At 37.5% G+C, this 18,558-nt stretch overlaps 1 protein-coding gene across 14 annotated transcripts in view; it reads right to left on the minus strand.

Annotated features, from left to right (window-relative positions):
* LOC117570920 (phosphatase and actin regulator 4) overlaps nt 1–18,558 on the minus strand; it is a 138,160-nt gene that overhangs the window by 9,718 nt on the left and 109,884 nt on the right. For all 14 annotated transcript variants that reach the window (XM_034252842.2, XM_034252843.2, XM_034252840.2 and 11 more), the window contains one exon: nt 91–357. In XM_034252842.2, the coding sequence (XP_034108733.1) occupies nt 91–357 (267 nt within the window). The remainder of the gene's footprint in view (nt 1–90; nt 358–18,558) is intronic.

Genomic DNA, 18,558 nt, shown 5'->3' on the forward strand with positions numbered 1-18,558 from the left:
CCTTTCCCTGTTTCGGGGTCTGTTTGTAAACTACTCTATCTAGCATTTTGTGTTCTACACAACAATCAAATCGGTTGGGCGTCTACTTACAATGCTCGTTGTGATAGCAAATGTTGACTCCTCGCCGCGACAGCTTGTTGCTGCCGCCGAGAGTATTGGGCCGCTCCTGTTTGTTATTGGAATCGGACTGGTTGTTGTGTTGTTGCTGCTGCTGTTGGTGCATGCCACCAGCTCCGATGCCACCGCCACCGGGTGGCGGCAGCATGGAACCCTGGCATGTCGGTTGCTCAATGTTCGGTGTTGATAATGTGCCATTGCCACCGTGTTGTTGTGCATCAGTCTTGTCTTTTCTTGGTTCTGCAAATAAAGAGAAAGAGAGAAGAAAGAAGTGAGTGAAAAGTTTTCAATGGATGAGTAAAGAGCATAAGCTGTATAACAACCGAAAGCAACTAATTTACGAGCATGTGCCAAACAAACTAGACAGACAGACCGAGACAGAGACAGAGACGGAACCAAAGACGTAGACCGACAGTAGCATGTGGGCCCCACTGCGTATACTTGATGAGCTTTTACATTAATTGTTATGGTGGCTGCTTTGGTGGTTTGCTCGGTTTCCTCGGTTTCTCCTGACCACACGAGCAGCAGCACCAGCAGCAGCTGGCACCATTGAAAATTGCCTGGCCGAGAGCTGAGAGCAGAGCCTCATCTATGCCACTTGAGTGGCCGCAAAACACTCAAACACACTCATCCACATATTCACATACACACACACACACACTCGCAGTTGTTCGTCTTTTGTCTCTTGTCCATTTTACATTCCCCGGCTGCTGCTGCTTCCCTCGTTTGCACTCGGTTGGTCAAGTGTAATATTTTTAATTGTTGTTTAAGGGTTAAGCATTCGGGTCTCTGCAGAGCCACCAAACAGTGTGTGGCCCCGGCCACATTTGGACAGTCGTGGCCAGAAAAAATGCCCAACGGACAGTTGAAAACTGAATGAATACAAACTGCTGTTGTTCTTTATCTCGTTGTTGTTATTGTTGTTGTTGTCCTTGTGTAAGTGGGGCGACCTCGTTAATAATGAGAAATGGCAAACAATTAAGTGCCAGTTTATTTGAGTATAAAAGCAGCAGTGCTTAACTACACTAGACAACAAATTGCGCCCAATAACATGTTACAATTCCTTGGGCATTACATTATGTATACAAAATTATTAATTAATAATCATGAATACAAAAACATTAATTTCAGTAAGTGGAAAACGGCATTTTATTTTAGATATTTTCTTTCATTCCCACCGAAATTAACTTGTAGAGGAGTATTGATATACCAAATATAGTTTTCGGTATATTTGAGTTCTTTTTCGGTAGTTGAATTCGGTATATTTATTAAATAATTCTATAGTTTTGCTTTTATTGAGCAAATATAGGCGGTATATTGGTATTTGTAGGTATATTCATTTGGTATATTTTTAAAATAATACAGCTATGTTTTGCTTATATTGAAAGTGTTGAACATAATAGAATATCGATATCAAAGTCTTCGGTAAATTTTGGTATTTTTTCGGTATATTAATTTGGTCTACACACAGTTTTGCTTTAATTGAAACTGGGTGGTTGATATCTCACAATCGAGTACACTCAACTATAACATACTTATTTGCTTTCAATTATTCCTATTAATTTTCCTTGCTTCAAAACCCACGTTGACTAGTGCTACTTGTAAGAGCAAAAACTTATCTCCATTTGCGCAGCATTTAAGCCTGGAATTATGTAAGAACGCATACAAAAGAATGCTGAATGGCACTCGGGAAAAAGTGAGAGTGCTGCACACGAAATGTGAAATTGAGCAAAGAGATAATTGTCAGACAGACAGACAGTTTATTTCATTGAAATATATATAGTATAGAAAGAGCTATATCATTTCCACTTCAGCAAGTCAAGCCAAAAGTCAAAGACCGGAAATTGCTTGCTAACCCATTTTCCGACTATTTTAATCAAGCATAACAAATGAAGTTTCCTGTCCCAGAAGAAGAGGCAGAGAAGTGTCGGACTAAGAAAACAACCAAAAGTGAAATGGACGGGCAATCGGCACGATATCATTTTCCACATGCCTGAAAAACAATTAAGAGGAAATTCCTAACAAGTGCTTAAATACTTTTCAGTCATTAAAAAAAAATCAATGTTACACTTGACAGACAGCTGCGGGGAAGCTGCTGAAGAGTTGTGGGTGGAAAATTGAAAATCTGCGCATTTTCCACAAAGTTATTTATGGTCTAAGCAGATGAAAATATCTTGATTTCGCATCGGAGATCGGTGAACGAATATTCATGGTGGCAATTAATTGCCAAATTAAGTACATAAAACCCAAACAACTGCAACACTAACAAATTCATAAATAAGCAACAGCAAATGTGTGTGGGAAAAACTAAATGAAAATCAAATGAAATGCAGAAATGCACAGCGTTAACTAATTTTGCTAATCACACGTAAATAAATATCAAAAGCGCGTTTAAATACACCGAAAGAACATGGGCCTAAAAGGGGGGCGTGGCAGGTGTTGCAAACTATTTGAAACAGATACAAATTCCGTTGGCCAAAAGCCAACACAGAAAAAAGGCAAAGGCTAGTGCGAAAAGATGCGGCAGTGAATGAGAGAGAGAAGACCTGAGTTGACGTGTTTGCGAAAATATTTAGAAATAAATAAAAACATTAAACAAATACATACATTTATATTTATATTTATATATATCTCTCGCGTATTTCGTTTTGTTTGTTGTTTGACAGGGCGATGCGAGTGATGAAGTAATGAAATAATTTTGAAAGCCAAGAGAAAATGTTTTCATGCATCAAGTTCATGATGTCTACGAGTCTAGAGGGCAGCCAAAAGAGACAGAAAGAGAGCGAGAGAGGGATAGAGAAGGCGGAAGAGTAGAGGGAAAAAGGATGAGGCAACAGCTTGGACCAAAGTGCTCTGCAGAATATTTTAATGAATTTATGTGCTTGTCAAATTATGGCGACAAATGTCTTTGTATTAACTGGCACAATGTTGTCTCCCTCGCACTCTTTCTCTCCCTCTCACTCTCCTTTACTTTCTCGCTGTCTCTAGAAATTTATGAGCTGACAGCAGTCAGTAGTACCGGCAACAACAGCCGCTGGCAAGAATTATAGCATAAACATAAACAAATTTGCAACTTTGAGTAAGGTTCAGCACATTTAAGCCGCCCCGAAATGAAACCGAAGAAAATGAAGATTAATGCCCCGTAATTTAATGTATGGAAAATCTAAGCATTTAATTGAATATTTAATTGATCTCTCTCAAAAGCAAAAGCTTGCAGCTTCTTTCCCAAATTCCGAACTGCTGCACATATATCAATTTGATTATCAACACAATCTCCACACATTTCGCATTCTCTGTGCGCACTCTAATGACAATATTAATTAGGCAGAAAGTTTAGTCTGCTAATTAGCCAGCTGCCTGCCTGCCTGCTGTGCTGTGCTGCGCTGCCTTTTAATCAATTACGAGTCGCAAGTCCAAGGCTGAAGTCCAAGCGTCTCTCACACATGCCAATAAGTAGGCAATATGAAATTCGTGCGAGTGTGTGTGTGGGCGTTGTTGTGTGACGTCATTGGGAATTGCAATTCCATCGAGAACAATGCACAGATTTATTTATAATTCAGAGCAACAGGAAAAAAAAGTGAACAATGCAGAGAATTTTTGGAAAGAAGCCGCAAATTAATTGTGCGGCTTCATGTTTGGCCAAGGCAAACACAATGCAAACAACCGGGCACAGAAAACAAGGCTCACAAACAAGGCCCTAACAAGCGGCAAATACCCTGTATAAAAATTAAGTAAACGAGCAATGAACAGTTACGATTAGCAGCAGCAATGCATTAAGTTGATTTTAATGTGCGAATAAATTCATTCTACTTATTTCATTTACAGGGTATCTGCAGCTGTCATTTATGCTAATCAAGCTCGACAGTCAGTTGTTGTTATTGTGGTTTTGCTTTTGTTTTCAACTCAGGATTTTTGCGCTCTGACAGCGTGTGGATATTTGATAAATAAACAATGAGGGTGGCCTGCGAGGACAGGCCAGGACGAACCACAGCACCGCAGAGCACAAATAACCAAATACTCGACTCGACTCGACTCGATGCCTTTTCATAGTCTAATTTTCATTTCGACAAAAGGGGCAATGTGCGGAAGCCTCTGCAACTGAGCAATGCTACAGTTGGCCTTTGGGGAATACAGCAAAATAATAAAAAAAAAGGCAACATACACATGTGTGAATGTTTGTTGGGCTGCTGACGTCACTCAAAATGAGCGCTGGCTGCGGCTCTGGCTCCAGAGAAGCTGTCAAATGCCTGTGACATTTATTACGTTAACCATACGCCCGAGTGGCCAGCTGGCTGTCAGCCTACCAGCAGCAAGCCTGGCTGATTTGAGTAAGGTTTCACTTTAATAACGTTTGCAACAGCAACAACTGCCAAACAGTTGCCACGCCCATTGCCTCTGCTTCTTGCTTTGGCCTTAACACGTATACGCGATGTGGTGCACATAAATTTGTTACGGCCGCCAACGAAAATCAACGCCCCGACATAATTCATTAAATTTAATTAATGGCACATCGTTAAAGTGCAACTGCCACGCCCACCTGTGTGACTCAGACGCGCGCCTTGAATTTCCCGCACTTGCATTTGCTTTTAGCATATATTGAAATTGCATTACGCTGACTCAAAGATCTTTGTCACACATTTTTCGTTTTCCTTCTCCCATTCGGACCATAATTTGCATACTATAAAGTATGTTTTGTCGTTTTGAATTTGACATTTGTTTGCTGCTCGAGGCACGATTCACATTTATGTTGAAGAAGCGACTCGAGAGGGATGCCATTTGCCATTTTTCCTGGCTCAGTCAGTAAAAACGTTTTGTACTTTTCGATTGCTGCTGCTGCTTGTCCTCTTCCCATCTGTCAACAAACATTTCAACTATGAAATGCTTGCCTCAAATTTTATTGATTGAAACACACATTTCATACACACACACACACACACAGTTCATGCATACAACAGCTGCTGATATTGTCATTTGCTCTTAAGTGAAAAGAACAATGTGAAGAACATGTTTTCTCTGCGGAGCTGTGTGCGCTCTGCATTTCCAATGTTCCTTGAGGACAAATGTAATTGATTGAAATATATATTTCATTGGAAGTTCCAACTCCTCGCAAACATGGCCAATCGATGTCGAAGTAAATTTTATGCAGAATTCAAGTGCAAAAATTTCTCTTCTTTGCTGTTACTTGATGTGCTTTAAACATCTTTGATAAGCTGGTCAAACGTTATATAATTTTAACTTGTATGAATTACGGGGAATTGTTAAACACCACTCAACAGCATTTAAAAGTTCTCTCAAGATTACATTTTCTAGGAAAATCTCAATCAGTCGCAGAAATTCAATCGAATTAAATTAACACTTTTTACGTCTTTTTCTCGTAACCCAATTCAAATAAAATTTGTTTCTAGCTTTTCAGTTTCTCATATTTGCTTTTGATTTGTTTCTCCAATTTTTGTTTATTACATTTTTGTCTGTTGTCGCATAATCAGTTGCCTCTTCAAGTGCTTTTGATTTGTTTTTCCCTCCAAATATGCATATTTCTGATAATTTTTTATTAGATATTCCATGCGAGTGCATGGCTAACTTTTGAGTCTTAGGCCATCAGCTGCCACAAAAGTAATTTAACATTTCTTCAAAAATTCCAAAAGAGCCCTTAGCACTTAGCATGCCCTGAGGCACTTGTCAAACCGCATTTACTTAATATCCACAAAAATTCGAGAAGCGCAACTTCACTCAAAGACGTCAGCTTATAAGTGTATTACACTTGAACTTTGCCCTTTCGATCTCGCTTTCGCTTTCGCTCTCCAATGTTTATTTTCAATATATACGCTTTTTTTTTTTATTTGTTGCTGTTGTTACTTTAGGTTTTATTCTTGGCAAAAGGTGTGTAGGCGCTGTTGCGGTGTCGTCGACACATTGGCCCACAATTGCGTGAACTGGCAAAATGCGTTTGGCATTTCGAGACTTGAATACAAAAATAAACAACAATCTCTCAGCATCAGATCACAACAAGGGGAAAGGGAGTGCGAAGAAAAAAGAAAAAAAATACCTTAGGAGCAATTAAAAGTTTTTATGCTGCAATCTTGTCGAGCGTGTAAGGGAAGACAGCGGGCAGCCAATTAAATGGCGATTAAAAATAAATTAAGTTTATTTTATGCACGAATTGTTAAAAACCAAATGGCAAAAGCAAACACAACACATAACAAAAACTGAAGCTGAACTGAACTGAATTGACTGAAAAGGCAGCGCGTATAAATAAATAATTTGCGCCTAGTGTCTGGAGGAGAAAAACACACACACACAGAGAATATCGTAACATGAAATTGTGTATAAAGGTGAAGGCCGTATGGCCTCATAATACAGTCATCAAAAGCAAACTTGGCCAGCTATGCAATCTACACACACACAACACATTGAGAACGAGAGAGAGAGATAGTGAAATCTAAAAATAAACCTCTTGAAATATTTTTGTCGTCGTTGCCGCATTTTTGATGCGATTAGCCAGAGATTTGTTGTCGTCGTGTCTTAGCAACCCAATTCGAATGCAAAACAAATCCCCCCAATGAAATCTCTGACAAACTGAAATATCGAAATTAATTTAATTTCGTACCCTCTTCTGTATTCTCTGGGCCTGTCAAAGGTGTCGGCTGTTGTCTGCCTTTTGTATCATTTAATGGAACGTGGGCGTCTCAATTGGAATAGTTTTTGTCAGTTCCGATTCTTTTGTGTACAAAGTGTTAATAGTTTTTTTTCTTTCTCGTTTTGAGGCAGTCAATTAGCCTAATGCCTAAAGCGCAAATACTTGTCATTCATTAATGTATGAATAACGCGTTGCAAGTTTTTTTTGTTTACATTGAAAATATTTATTGATGCTGTGCAATTCTTCCTACTGCTTACACAAAATTTATATATAGAAGATTTGCTGCCAATTCATTCTGATGAGCGCGCACAACATAACGTTATACATTTAGGTGAATCTAGGGGAATATAAATACAGTATTGAATGGATATTCAATAAATCATGTCGTAGATTCCAAGTGCTCGAAGCAACAATAATAAATTATTGATTGTTTAGAGCATCGAATGGAAATAACTGAATGGATAAACTAGCAATATATCGCTGATGTAGTTTATATAAAATAAATATGTTTATTTCAATCATTTCTTTGATATTTACTATAAACTAGCAATATATCTGAAATTTTATATAAATAAAAATTAATTTCCTTGATATTCATTTTAAATGTTTATTGATTTTTCATTTAATGCGCAGTTTTTCTCGCTACTCAATTGATTAACAGTTTGCATTTTAACTGGCATAAAATCAAAGTGCTACAATGAAAGCTCATTGCCAATAAAGGATATTAACGTTATTGAAATTCAAACTGACAATTGCAAAAGAGCGCTTAACAAGGCATTTAATTCGAGTTCATATAAATGAAATTCAGTTTTAATTATGCCAAACCATAAAGTGAAACCAAATGAATGCGAAAATCAAAGTCTTTTATGTAACACTTTCACTTTATCTTTTTCAGTCTTCCTTTTGCTTTGTGTGTTTGACAATCTTTCGAGTGATAAATGGTTGCGTCTGTGACATTTTCGTCGCATCATGTCAAGCTGAATGGCAAAGCACAAAAGCTGTTTAAATAATTAAATTGCTCAATTGTTTGGTAATTATGAAACAAGCCAACAAAAAAAGTTTCCCTTTTAAGCCTTCTAGACATTTTTTTTAGGGGTCGCCTCACTCAATTAGGAACGTTTAAGGAACCTGACGAAAAATGTGAAATGTTTCGCACAATACACAGAACTTAATTGAGTTCTTACGGCAGAAAACAAGGCGTCAAATTTGAGTCGACGCCGTCGCCGCCACAGAAGATGGTCGTTGAAAATTAAATTTTAATGGCAGTTGACACTTTGACGCACCGGCCACGCCTCCTCCAACGCCCCGCCTTCCCGCTTACGAATTTCGTTTTTGTATCTTGTATTTTAATGGCAATTTCTTGCCGCATTGTTTCAACGACCACTCGGCGTATACTTAATAATAATAATAATAATATGTATTATGTTCGAGACGCAAAATTTTTGCGCTGAAATATACTTAGGCGACGCCACAGATTTACGAGTGAGCGCAACAATTTTTTTCGTGCTTTTACTTTCTTAATTTGATAGATGAAATCAGCGCTATGTTATGCACTGCGTCCGCAAAAACGAAACGAAAAACAAGCAAATGATGGCCAAAGAGAGAAAGATAGAAAGAGAGAGAGACATACAGAGAGAGGGAATAAAAATATCTCTACAAATTCGGTAAAGGTCGCAACCCCCTCCGACATGGAAGGTGTGTAAATCTCTTCTGCATCCGTTTTTCGTTCACTTTATGGGGGAATATGTCGTCGTAGGGCTTCGACTATCTGATTTATGGGCACAGAAATTGGCGCATATCGTAAAGCGGCAAGGCCGAACAAATAACATTTAATTTCGGTCGAAGCCGTAGCAGAGCTCCCCCAAAAACTTGATGGAAAACTGTTTCGACAAAGCCTTGCACATAAAAAAGAAAGAAGGAAAACACAGACCGGTCAAAGTACAAAATAATGCCATGAAAATAAAAATGAACAGCGTAACAAAGTGAGAGAGCAGCGCAGGCAAAACTTATGCAAAAGTTAACAATGGAACTTGGCTGACAGCGAACTCAAAAGGATCCAACAGAAAAAATAAAGGAAACTTTATGAAGCTCTACACACACATAAGCACTTTAACTCACGTTGAGAGAGCGAGAGTAAGAGACAGCGAGGTGTCGAATTTATAGATGTGCGCTGAAAAGTAGGCAACGAAAAAAAGTGGCCAGAAATATATGTGCTGATAATACATGAAAATACTCTGGCTATATAAATAAGTATAACCTGAAGAGCTTTAACAACAAAATACTTGAGATATTTCTTGCGAAAAATTCACACAAAAGCGAAAGGTTTTTTTTCTTTGGAAATAATTTCATAAATCATCTTAGATTGCATTTGCGAAATAAGAGCTTAAGTGACTGGCAGTAATTTCAGACTGTGCTTAATTCCTATAGAGGAATCACAGTTACACACATCCTTACACACACGCTCGACTACACACACACACACACACGCATTCATTGTGTGTAATGGGCGTAAACACGCAAAAGCGAAGGCAAAAGCAAAAAAAAAAATAGAATGAAAGAAAAACCTATCAACTAGGATTTGTAGCCAGGGCAACAGGGCAAGCAGCAGCTTTGGCGATATTTTATCCCAAACTCCAAAATGCCCCTAGAATCCGCTTCTCCCACTCTCGCCCGCTTTCGTTCTCTATTCTGGCATTTCTCACCTGCCCGTAATCACGTGTTTTAGCAGATTTCCTTTTTGGCTCAGTCATATTTAAGGTTTAAATTTAATGAACGAAAGCCTTTAATGTGCCTAGGCAATGTGCGCAGGCATTTTTCAGCGAGGGTGCTAAAAAGGTGGCGCCACAAAAACTGCCTAAAGGCTTAAACGTCTCAGCCGGGTTCAGTTCTGTTCTGTTTGCAGATGCTAGGAGAGTAGGAGACTCGAAGGCGGCACGTGGAGAGTGCTCGAATAACAGTAAACGTCACTTTAACGCTTGCCTCTTGCCAAAGTGCTTTTCACACCCAATTTCTGCACGCATGTAACAACAACAACAACAGCAACAATAATGCAGAAGTAGACGAGAGCGAGCATCGCGAGTTAAATGCTTTTCAGGCATAAAACTTTGACAGCCCAGGCAGCCGAAAAACAAGTAAGAACGCTACGATCGAGTGTGCTCGACTATGAGATACCCGCCACACATTTTGAATAGGAGCGAACAGTACAGTATTAATATAGTGCAAAATACTAAAAATATACCAAGGTCTAAAGTATACATTTGGTATATTGATATACTACATTTAACTGCATTCAAAATATACCATGATTGTAAGTAGGAGTATTTTCCCATACAAAAATATTTCTTGAATAACTTCTACATCAAATTACCCTTCTACCCTATAGGTAGCGGGTATAACAACAATAGCACACATACACAATCGCACTCCCACACACCACACACACACACAATGACACCTACTGCTACTTTTTTGACACTTCTTGCCTCTCGCTTTGTTGTTTGGCTACGTGCTTCGAGCTATTTTTTGTTATGTTTAATGCGCCGCTCGAGTTATGATTACAATTTGGACCAGCAGCAAGGACTACAAAAACACAGCAACACATATACAAATATGTAAGTGTGTGTGTATTGTATATATCTATATATGTATGTGTTGTTATGTGTTGGCCATGTTGGACAGCAGCAGTTGGGCCCATAAACTTGTCGTTGCTTCGTGTTCAGCTGCTATGCATGAGATTGTGAATGTGTGTGTGGATGTTGAATATGTATGTGTGTGTATTTGTCTTCTTTGTATGTATGTGGTTGCCTGTTGTGTGTGCGCAACATTTGATATATGAGGTTGCATGGCATGTCGTACCACTATTAAGTATCAAAGCCTGTATTGGTTGCACACATTTTTCAATTTTGGCTAGTTTCTCTCTGCAACTTCTGCTGCTGCTTCTCTACTCTATTACGTGATAGTTGGCAAGCCAATAAGCTATTCGATATTGCTTTATTAAATGTGTATGTGTAGCGCATTCGCTATTCGTCTTTTGTCCCAGCCTCACTTTGTATTGTCAGAGCTGTGGCAGCAGCGACTTCCATCCTTCAATCAATAGCTGAAGGTCATACACCGAATCACAAACATAATAAAATGTAAGCGGCAAGCAACCAGAATGATAAGAGCAGGGTCCACATTAATCATACGCCATGTGTTGTTGCTGGCACTCAGCAATTAGTTGCCACATAAATTCGTAGGCCTTTGAATTATGTAGCACAAGAAGAGGCTCAACAGTAAATTCTACTTGAATTGGCAACGGAAGTGGCCGAGTGGCAGAAACATGGCCAACAACAAGCACAGCACCAGCAGCAGCATTCCCAGCTGGTCCCGAAAAAAGTTGCTTTAAGATTCTGATAAATTAGCAATAATATTTGGCAACAGCGGAAGTTGGCAAGGTCAACCTCAATAATGATGATATCGTTTTTGTTTTTATTCTTTTCCCCTCTGATGATGCTGCCGATGTTGTTGTCTATGATGATGATGAAAATGTGGCAGACCATCGGCATTTGTGTTTTTGTTGATTTTTGTGGGCCAAAAGTGTCGCTCAAGAGTAAATAAATAAAGGCGTGTGCAATGACAACAGCCATAAAGGGGGCAAATGGGATGCGCAATTTTACGAAATTGACATAATTAAAGTCACATTATTTATGTTCATCGTATTTTCTGCGACAGTTTTGTTTTTTTTGTAGTTTTGTCCAGCCAACATAATAATCATAAATTAAAAGCTCTTTCCAAGGCAACGACGATGGCGAAAACTTAACTCGAGAATAGAGAAATTATTGTTCATTGCCGCCAAGGCAAGCTGACTGCTATGATTGATGGTGATGGAGGAAGCTGAGAGTTAGGGCGTGGCAAAAGCTGCCTGCTGCAACACCCAAGACACAAATACAAGCAAGTTTCTGTGTATCTTTGAGACTCTCGCTGAATGTCAGCAGCTGATCAGCTAATGATTAATGATGCACTTGGCTGCTACATACAGCTGATTGATTGTTTGTCGTGAGACAACAATGCGAGATTAAAATGAATCAATAAAAATGATTAAGCAACTCGTCAATCTCTACTAAGCTGCTTTGCGCTTTAAGCGACCAGTTGCATTTAGTATTAAAGAATTGGCATTTAAAAGTTACAAATAAGTTATGAAATTTAGAACATTTTTCTTTCTGTATATAAAATTTCCCATGAAAGAGAAGCAAATATTTAAAAGTTATGCCTACAAAAAAGTAAAAAACGCTTTTTAAAGATTAGAGTCACTTTAGCAATCAATAAATATAATCAAGAAGCTCTACTACTCTGCTTTACATTTTAAGTGGCAAATTGCTTTTTGTATAAAATTAAGAGAATTTAAACTTACATATAAATTTATAAAAAAGTCTTTATACTTTCCATCTTGCAATATTCATTTTTGATAAAGCATTATTGATTTATATTCATTCAGCCATCATTTAAACTATCCTTTACTTGTATTTAATATATACAAGCGAAAAGCAACAAGATTTAAAAGTAATCCCTAAAAAAAACGAGATTCCTTTTAAAGGTTACACTTGGGACTTTAGTAAGCCACTTTTAAAATGTCAGCTTAAGGACTGTCTTACTACAGTTGCCAAGAATATTAATAACTATACAGAATTTTGAATGTATCTGCAAGATAAATGAATCCAAGCAATTAATCCTTTGAGACTGAAAAACAAATTAACATTTTGAGCGACCTTTCAGGTAACTAACGAATTTCTCTCTTCGTTCACAAATAAATTATTGAAGAATTTTGTTATTTTTTCGCGACGAAAAAGAAGGATTAATCCGCCCACTTGAAAAGCTAAACTGTTGCAATAAATTTTATTCTAAAATATGTGCTAATCAAACAAGTTGGCACAAATTTTCAGCGCGACAAGCGAACTGCTTTGATTTATATTTATTTATTTTTTATTCCCGACAATTTTCATAAACCTATTTATGCAGAGAGTCGTAAAATCAAAAACAAAAAAAAAAAGACAAACAGCGCTCTCTCTCACACCGCATATCCGAAAATACTAAATGCCTATATAGTATATAATATATAGTATGGTATAATAGTTGTTTGCCTGGCATTTTCAAATATTTGTGCATGTATTTCTTTTTTGTGTTTTTTTATTTTGGCAATCAAAAGAATTCAAGCCAAGTAAATAAAACATATGAATTATGTGTTGGTCGCTCGAGAGATTTTCTACAGGTTTATTTCTTGACGTCACAGCGCCACAATACAAAGAAGCGCCAAAGAAGAAGTATCTTGGCAGCTTGTTGCCTAAGGCTCTGCGCAAAGTAGAAATGAAACGCAACGCAACGAAATATGAATCACAAGGAATGGAAAATATATATATATATATATTTTTAACCTGTCGTGAAAATGCTCAGCGAGTGAGTCAAAATCTGTCACATGCACAAAGCACCTCATCATAATAATGATAATGATTATGAATAATCGTTTGAGTATTATAAATACTTGCTCGATATGCGCAACTACTAAATTTAGAACACTTTTAACCAAAAATACATTTCTTTGGGTAACCTCAACGTAATATTCACAAGTTCATTAACATGTAAAATAGCAGAAGCAGCAACAGAAGCAGAAGCAACAATATTAGACAACAAACAAATGTGACTTGTTTGAAGGTGAAGTTCATTAAAATTCCGCGTCACTCAAAAACAGAGAAAGCCAAACGCAACGCACAAATGGAAAACCACAACGATTGGGTGAAGGTCAGTTCGGCAAACAAGAAGACGCGCAGCTACATATAGTTTATGGTTGTTTATGGTTGCTCCCCTCCTCTTCCCCCCTCGCAGCATTGTCGTCAGCATATTTAGCGACCTGCTGGAAATTCGCTTTTTGGCTGTTTGTATTTATCTTGGCACCCGACACCGACGTTTGGAGGCGTTGTTGTTTTTTTATTTTTTGGTGTTGGCGGGTCGATGACGTTGCTTCCCTAAAATGCTGACGTTGCAAGTGTGCGGAAATGCGGTCACAATGAACACACAGCGAACACACAAATTTGGGATTAGTTCAGTCGGACTGGCATGCTGATGAGATGAGAGAGATTAACCGCAAAAGAAGTGAAGTGGAAAACGCGGCGTTGAGCTGACAGCGCACGAGATAAAATGCGCTTTGGAAAATGTTTGGCTATTTAGTTGAGGGATTAACAAGTATTTAAGCGTATTTAAAATAGAAGTAAACAAAATAAAAAAAACTTCAAGACTGTCCTTCACATTCCACTCAGGTGTGTAAGCAAAAGCAAGATTATTATGCATTAGATGTATAAACAGCATATTAAGTATACGCACTGTTGCTCATAAATAAATGATTAAGAGAGACACAGCCTCATTCCTGCTGCTAATCAACTTACAAAAGCAGTCTTGATATTTCCGTCACTCCTTAATTTCCTTTGCCCTCCCACTCTTTCCGTCGATACATTAATATTTTCGTTGAGCAGCATTTGGTTAATTAGCTCAAAGGTAATTAAGCCACAATCAATCAAAGCCGAAAGGCCAAAGAGCTACGAGTGAACTATGTACAGCAGCCAAATTACACGTTATCTGTCGACCAATGAAACAAAATTGCTTTTAATTGAATTGACTTTGTTCTCTCCCACTCTCTGTGTGTGTTGTTTTCGACAACTTTAACAACATTGTTTAGCTCGTAGCAGACAATGCAATTAAGCTTCTGCATAAATAAATCAAATGTCCAGATAACCCCAAACACAACAAACTGACAACAAAAGTCTGACCAAAAGAATGGAGAGTAATCTACGCGTGAGTCTGAAAACATATGTGACAGCCCCTTGTGGCATCATCATAATAATTTTGCAAAAACTTGATAGCAGCATGCAAAACTAACCGCAAAACTTTTTCCTGACAGTCAACGCCTGACAGTCATTAGTCATGGCAAATGTGACTGCTGCTGACGTTGATCACAATCCCGATGATAATCATAATGACAAGAGACCAAAAAAAAGGAAAAAAGAAGAGAAAAAGGAGAACCTTGATTCAAGGTTGCCCTTGGTGCAAGGTTTGCGGACTGGTTACCGCAATATCAAGGGCATAAATCTGGTCGAGACTGCAGTTTCTATTGCATACTTTGTGGTCAGCCAGTCTGACCTTGAGCGAGTGCTGCAAAAAGGCGCCAATGAATAATTGAAAGCCTTAAAGCCACAGAAAAGAAATGTTAAAAGCAAAACAAAGATTGCTTTTGTCAGTTTCCAAAAGAAAAATGTTAAACATTGTTTTGCATTTACTTTTCATTTGCAAAATGTTATCGAAAAACATAGAAAATTTAGCAATTCCAATAAATTGTCGTTTCGATATTAAACATTAAATCAATATGCAATCCTCCTTTTTCGGTCTTTTATCATAAGCAGTGCGTAAACAGGAAATGAAGTTCTTAAGCACTGTAAACAATTTAAAGGGTCAAAGTCTACCTTTTTTTGTGTGTGTCGACCATTGCGGCATACCCTACTTAGTCAAAGGACATAAAAAAAGAAAACCTAAAGGCCAGTATAAAGTATGAAAAAGAAAAGACAGTAGAGGAGGCCACAAAAGCGCAGGCCAAGAAATTATGCAACGGAAACGAAAGAAAGAAAAAAGCAAGACACAGAAAAAACCCGCACAAAGCGAGCAAAAGGAATGCGGCACAAGGCACACAAAAAGTACGCCTATATATCTTGTATATCTATATAGTATATAATATATACTATATGTAGAGGTAGCGCAGAATAAATACACGTATTGAAGGTTATGCGGCGCTGATTTTGCTTTAGGCCAGCTTTTAGCTGAGGTCGCATTTGTGAGCATCATCTGTCTGTCTGTCTGTCTGAGATCTTGTGTCCTTTTGCCCGACCATCAAAGTAAAATGCTCCCTGGACAGTCGACAGGCCAGAAAAAAAGGTTAATTAAAATTGTCCGTTTGTACATTTTAAGACTTAGGTTGCAAGGAATTTAAGTAGCTCGAAAGACTTTTGTAGCTTCTGCAAGTATTTCGAGTATTTTGAGTATTTCTCAATATGTATGGAACTCTGTCTCTCTTTACTTTGTACTTCAGTGGCCCATAAGCGCCTTATGCCACAGTCCGTGTAACCCAATCAACTAAAAGGCTTTCAGAAAGAGATGGAGGAAAAGAGAGAAAGAGAGAGAGTGGAAATCTCAACTATGTGTGACAGACATTTAGAGGCTGACAATAAGAGACCCCGAAAAAGGAAGTCGACAATGAGTTGCAGGAAATTAAAATTTAACCCAAAATATGCTCAGCAAGCGTCACATTAAAATGAATTACCAAGTGACACAGCTTCAGAAGAGCGAGAGAAGGCAAAGAGATAGAGAGAGAGAGGGAAGCTTGTAAGTATGTGTGAGCGAGAACGGAAGCGCTTAATTTGCACCCAAGCACAGAGTCTAGGCGCATTTTCATTTGAATTTTTAATTTCTAGTCTCTGACACTTTTTGCATTAGTTTGACACGTGAAGCGTGGGGAGGACAGAGATGGAGACGGAGACGAGGCAGGGCTAGGAATTATACACACCACTGGCATCTATTTAAGTGAGTGAAAACTTTGCTCAGCATTACATAACAACAACAGCAACATCAACGAGAACAACACCCACAACACACACACACAGCTGAAAAGCTGGCAAACATTGTGCAAATTTTCAACGCAAATTGTTGAAAGCGGCTTCGCATATTTCATGCAGAGAGCGAGACAGACAACCGAGCTAGTAGCTACAGATTATGCATGACTCTCTGCGCTAGAAAGAGGCAGCAATAGTGTGGAGTCTTTTTTTCTGCCTGCAAATTTTATGCAAAAAAAAAAGAGTGAGCGAGACCCCAACATACAACACACAATGGCAGCCTCAACGCTAGTAAATAAAATTTTTGCCTTTCAGCCAAACAAAAACGATAACAAAAAGCTAACCAAGAATGTTTTTTGTAAACTCTGTTACAAACTGCACATGAAAATACCCTGTAATAAAATATACTTATATGGCTTGGAAATGAAGTTGACTGCATAACTTTAAGAGTTCAAGTTAATTGAAGAAATTTATACCAAAAAAACAAAAAAAAAAAAAAAGATTGCCCAAGTTTCGCTTTTTGTTTTTCAGCTATTACAGGATATATTTCATTTACAACAAAAAACAAAAAACTCGTGGAAAAGTTGTGGACAGGAAGTGCAAAACATTTTAGCTGCCAGCTGCTGGTTTTCATTTTATTTTCACAGTTTTATTTTGCCATGTGGCTGAATACACACACACTCAAATATATTATATTCATGTGTGTGTGTGTATAGAAATTTCGTGTTCTTTGTTCCTAATGGAGCTGATTTTAATTTAAAGATTAGCGTTGAATTATTTAAGGAGCATAGCGAGCAAACAATTTGAATTATGTGGCGAACAAAATTATGCAGAGTTTTTTTTGAGTGACGCGTTCCACAATCAAAACGAAGAAGAGCGAGAAGAGGAGACATAGATAAATGGGCATCAAATTAGTTCAACATGGCGTCGGGCTTTTGGTTTGCTTTATGTTTGTTGTTTGTGAACCGCACTTGTTGCAGCCTTGAACCCATGTTCAACGCAAAACGAACCCAAAAGTGTTGGCTCAACTGTAATTTAAAAGGGCACACGCAAACTTGGGCAAGTTCGTCAAAGGTTAAACATTGTGTTTTTGTCTATGCAAATATTGAAACTACAATTAGAGCTAGTCTCATTATGCAAATTTCTTGTGCATTATTCTGCACTGTTAGCTCAACATTGCCAAGCAGTTGTTTAAGTGAATCTTGTTTGATCAGTTGATGTTGCATTTTTTATAAGGATTCTTTTACCGCAAATCAGAAGTTCTTCTTGTGCAGCAGTTGCTTAGCAATGAACGTTATATGTTCGTTATTTGGTTTCTACTTTATATAAGTTGACTAGTTATAAACGGCATATTGAAGTGGGTATTTTATGGAGCTACTCGCTGTGGTAATTTTAGTTGAAATACAGAATATTCAATCAACACTATTTATGGTGAAATGTATAGTAAATATATGGTTTCTTTGAGAAATTTTAATTGGCATTTAGTTGCAAGAATATATTGACTTTTTGGCAAGGAATAGTAAATTGAATGAAGTGAGTGTATTAAAAATTCCCTTATTGCATAATTGACCATACCTTTGAAGGGAATATTATCACACATACATATATTGTAAAATCTTTAGCAATAAGACATTATTGAAATTAAAACTAAGTGCATAAATACTTGGAGATTTATCAAAAGAATAGTTATGTCTATTTTAAATAGTATATGGATATATCAAATAAAGACTTTGATTATATTTTAGTACATTTTCCGGTATATTGACTTACTATTCTTTTAAGTAAATACTATTTTGCTTTTAATGAAAATGTGTAGCGGGTATCTCACACTCGAGTGACTTTCTTACTTTTCTTTGCTAAGTGAAGAATACATACAAACAACAGAAAATAGTCTCATAATATCATAGTTAAAATTGCAATAATTATAAATATCTTCATTCAATTAAATGTCACAATTCGAATTGAAATATTATCAAACAATTAATTCTATAATCTTTTCTAATCGCTTTAATGATATTCTCACTTTCACATTAGTTTGTTTTCTAAGCTCAATAATCTCAACACTCATCTTAATTATTGCAACGCTAGCACAAAATCTGTTTATTGATTTACTTTGTAATTTGTAATAAATAAACTTGCAATTAGACAAACGAAATGCAATCAAAATATGTTAGGCTGCAA

This window comes from Drosophila albomicans, chromosome 3 (assembly GCF_009650485.2).
Source record: "Drosophila albomicans strain 15112-1751.03 chromosome 3, ASM965048v2, whole genome shotgun sequence".
In the NCBI taxonomy this organism is placed as follows: domain Eukaryota; kingdom Metazoa; phylum Arthropoda; class Insecta; order Diptera; family Drosophilidae; genus Drosophila; species Drosophila albomicans.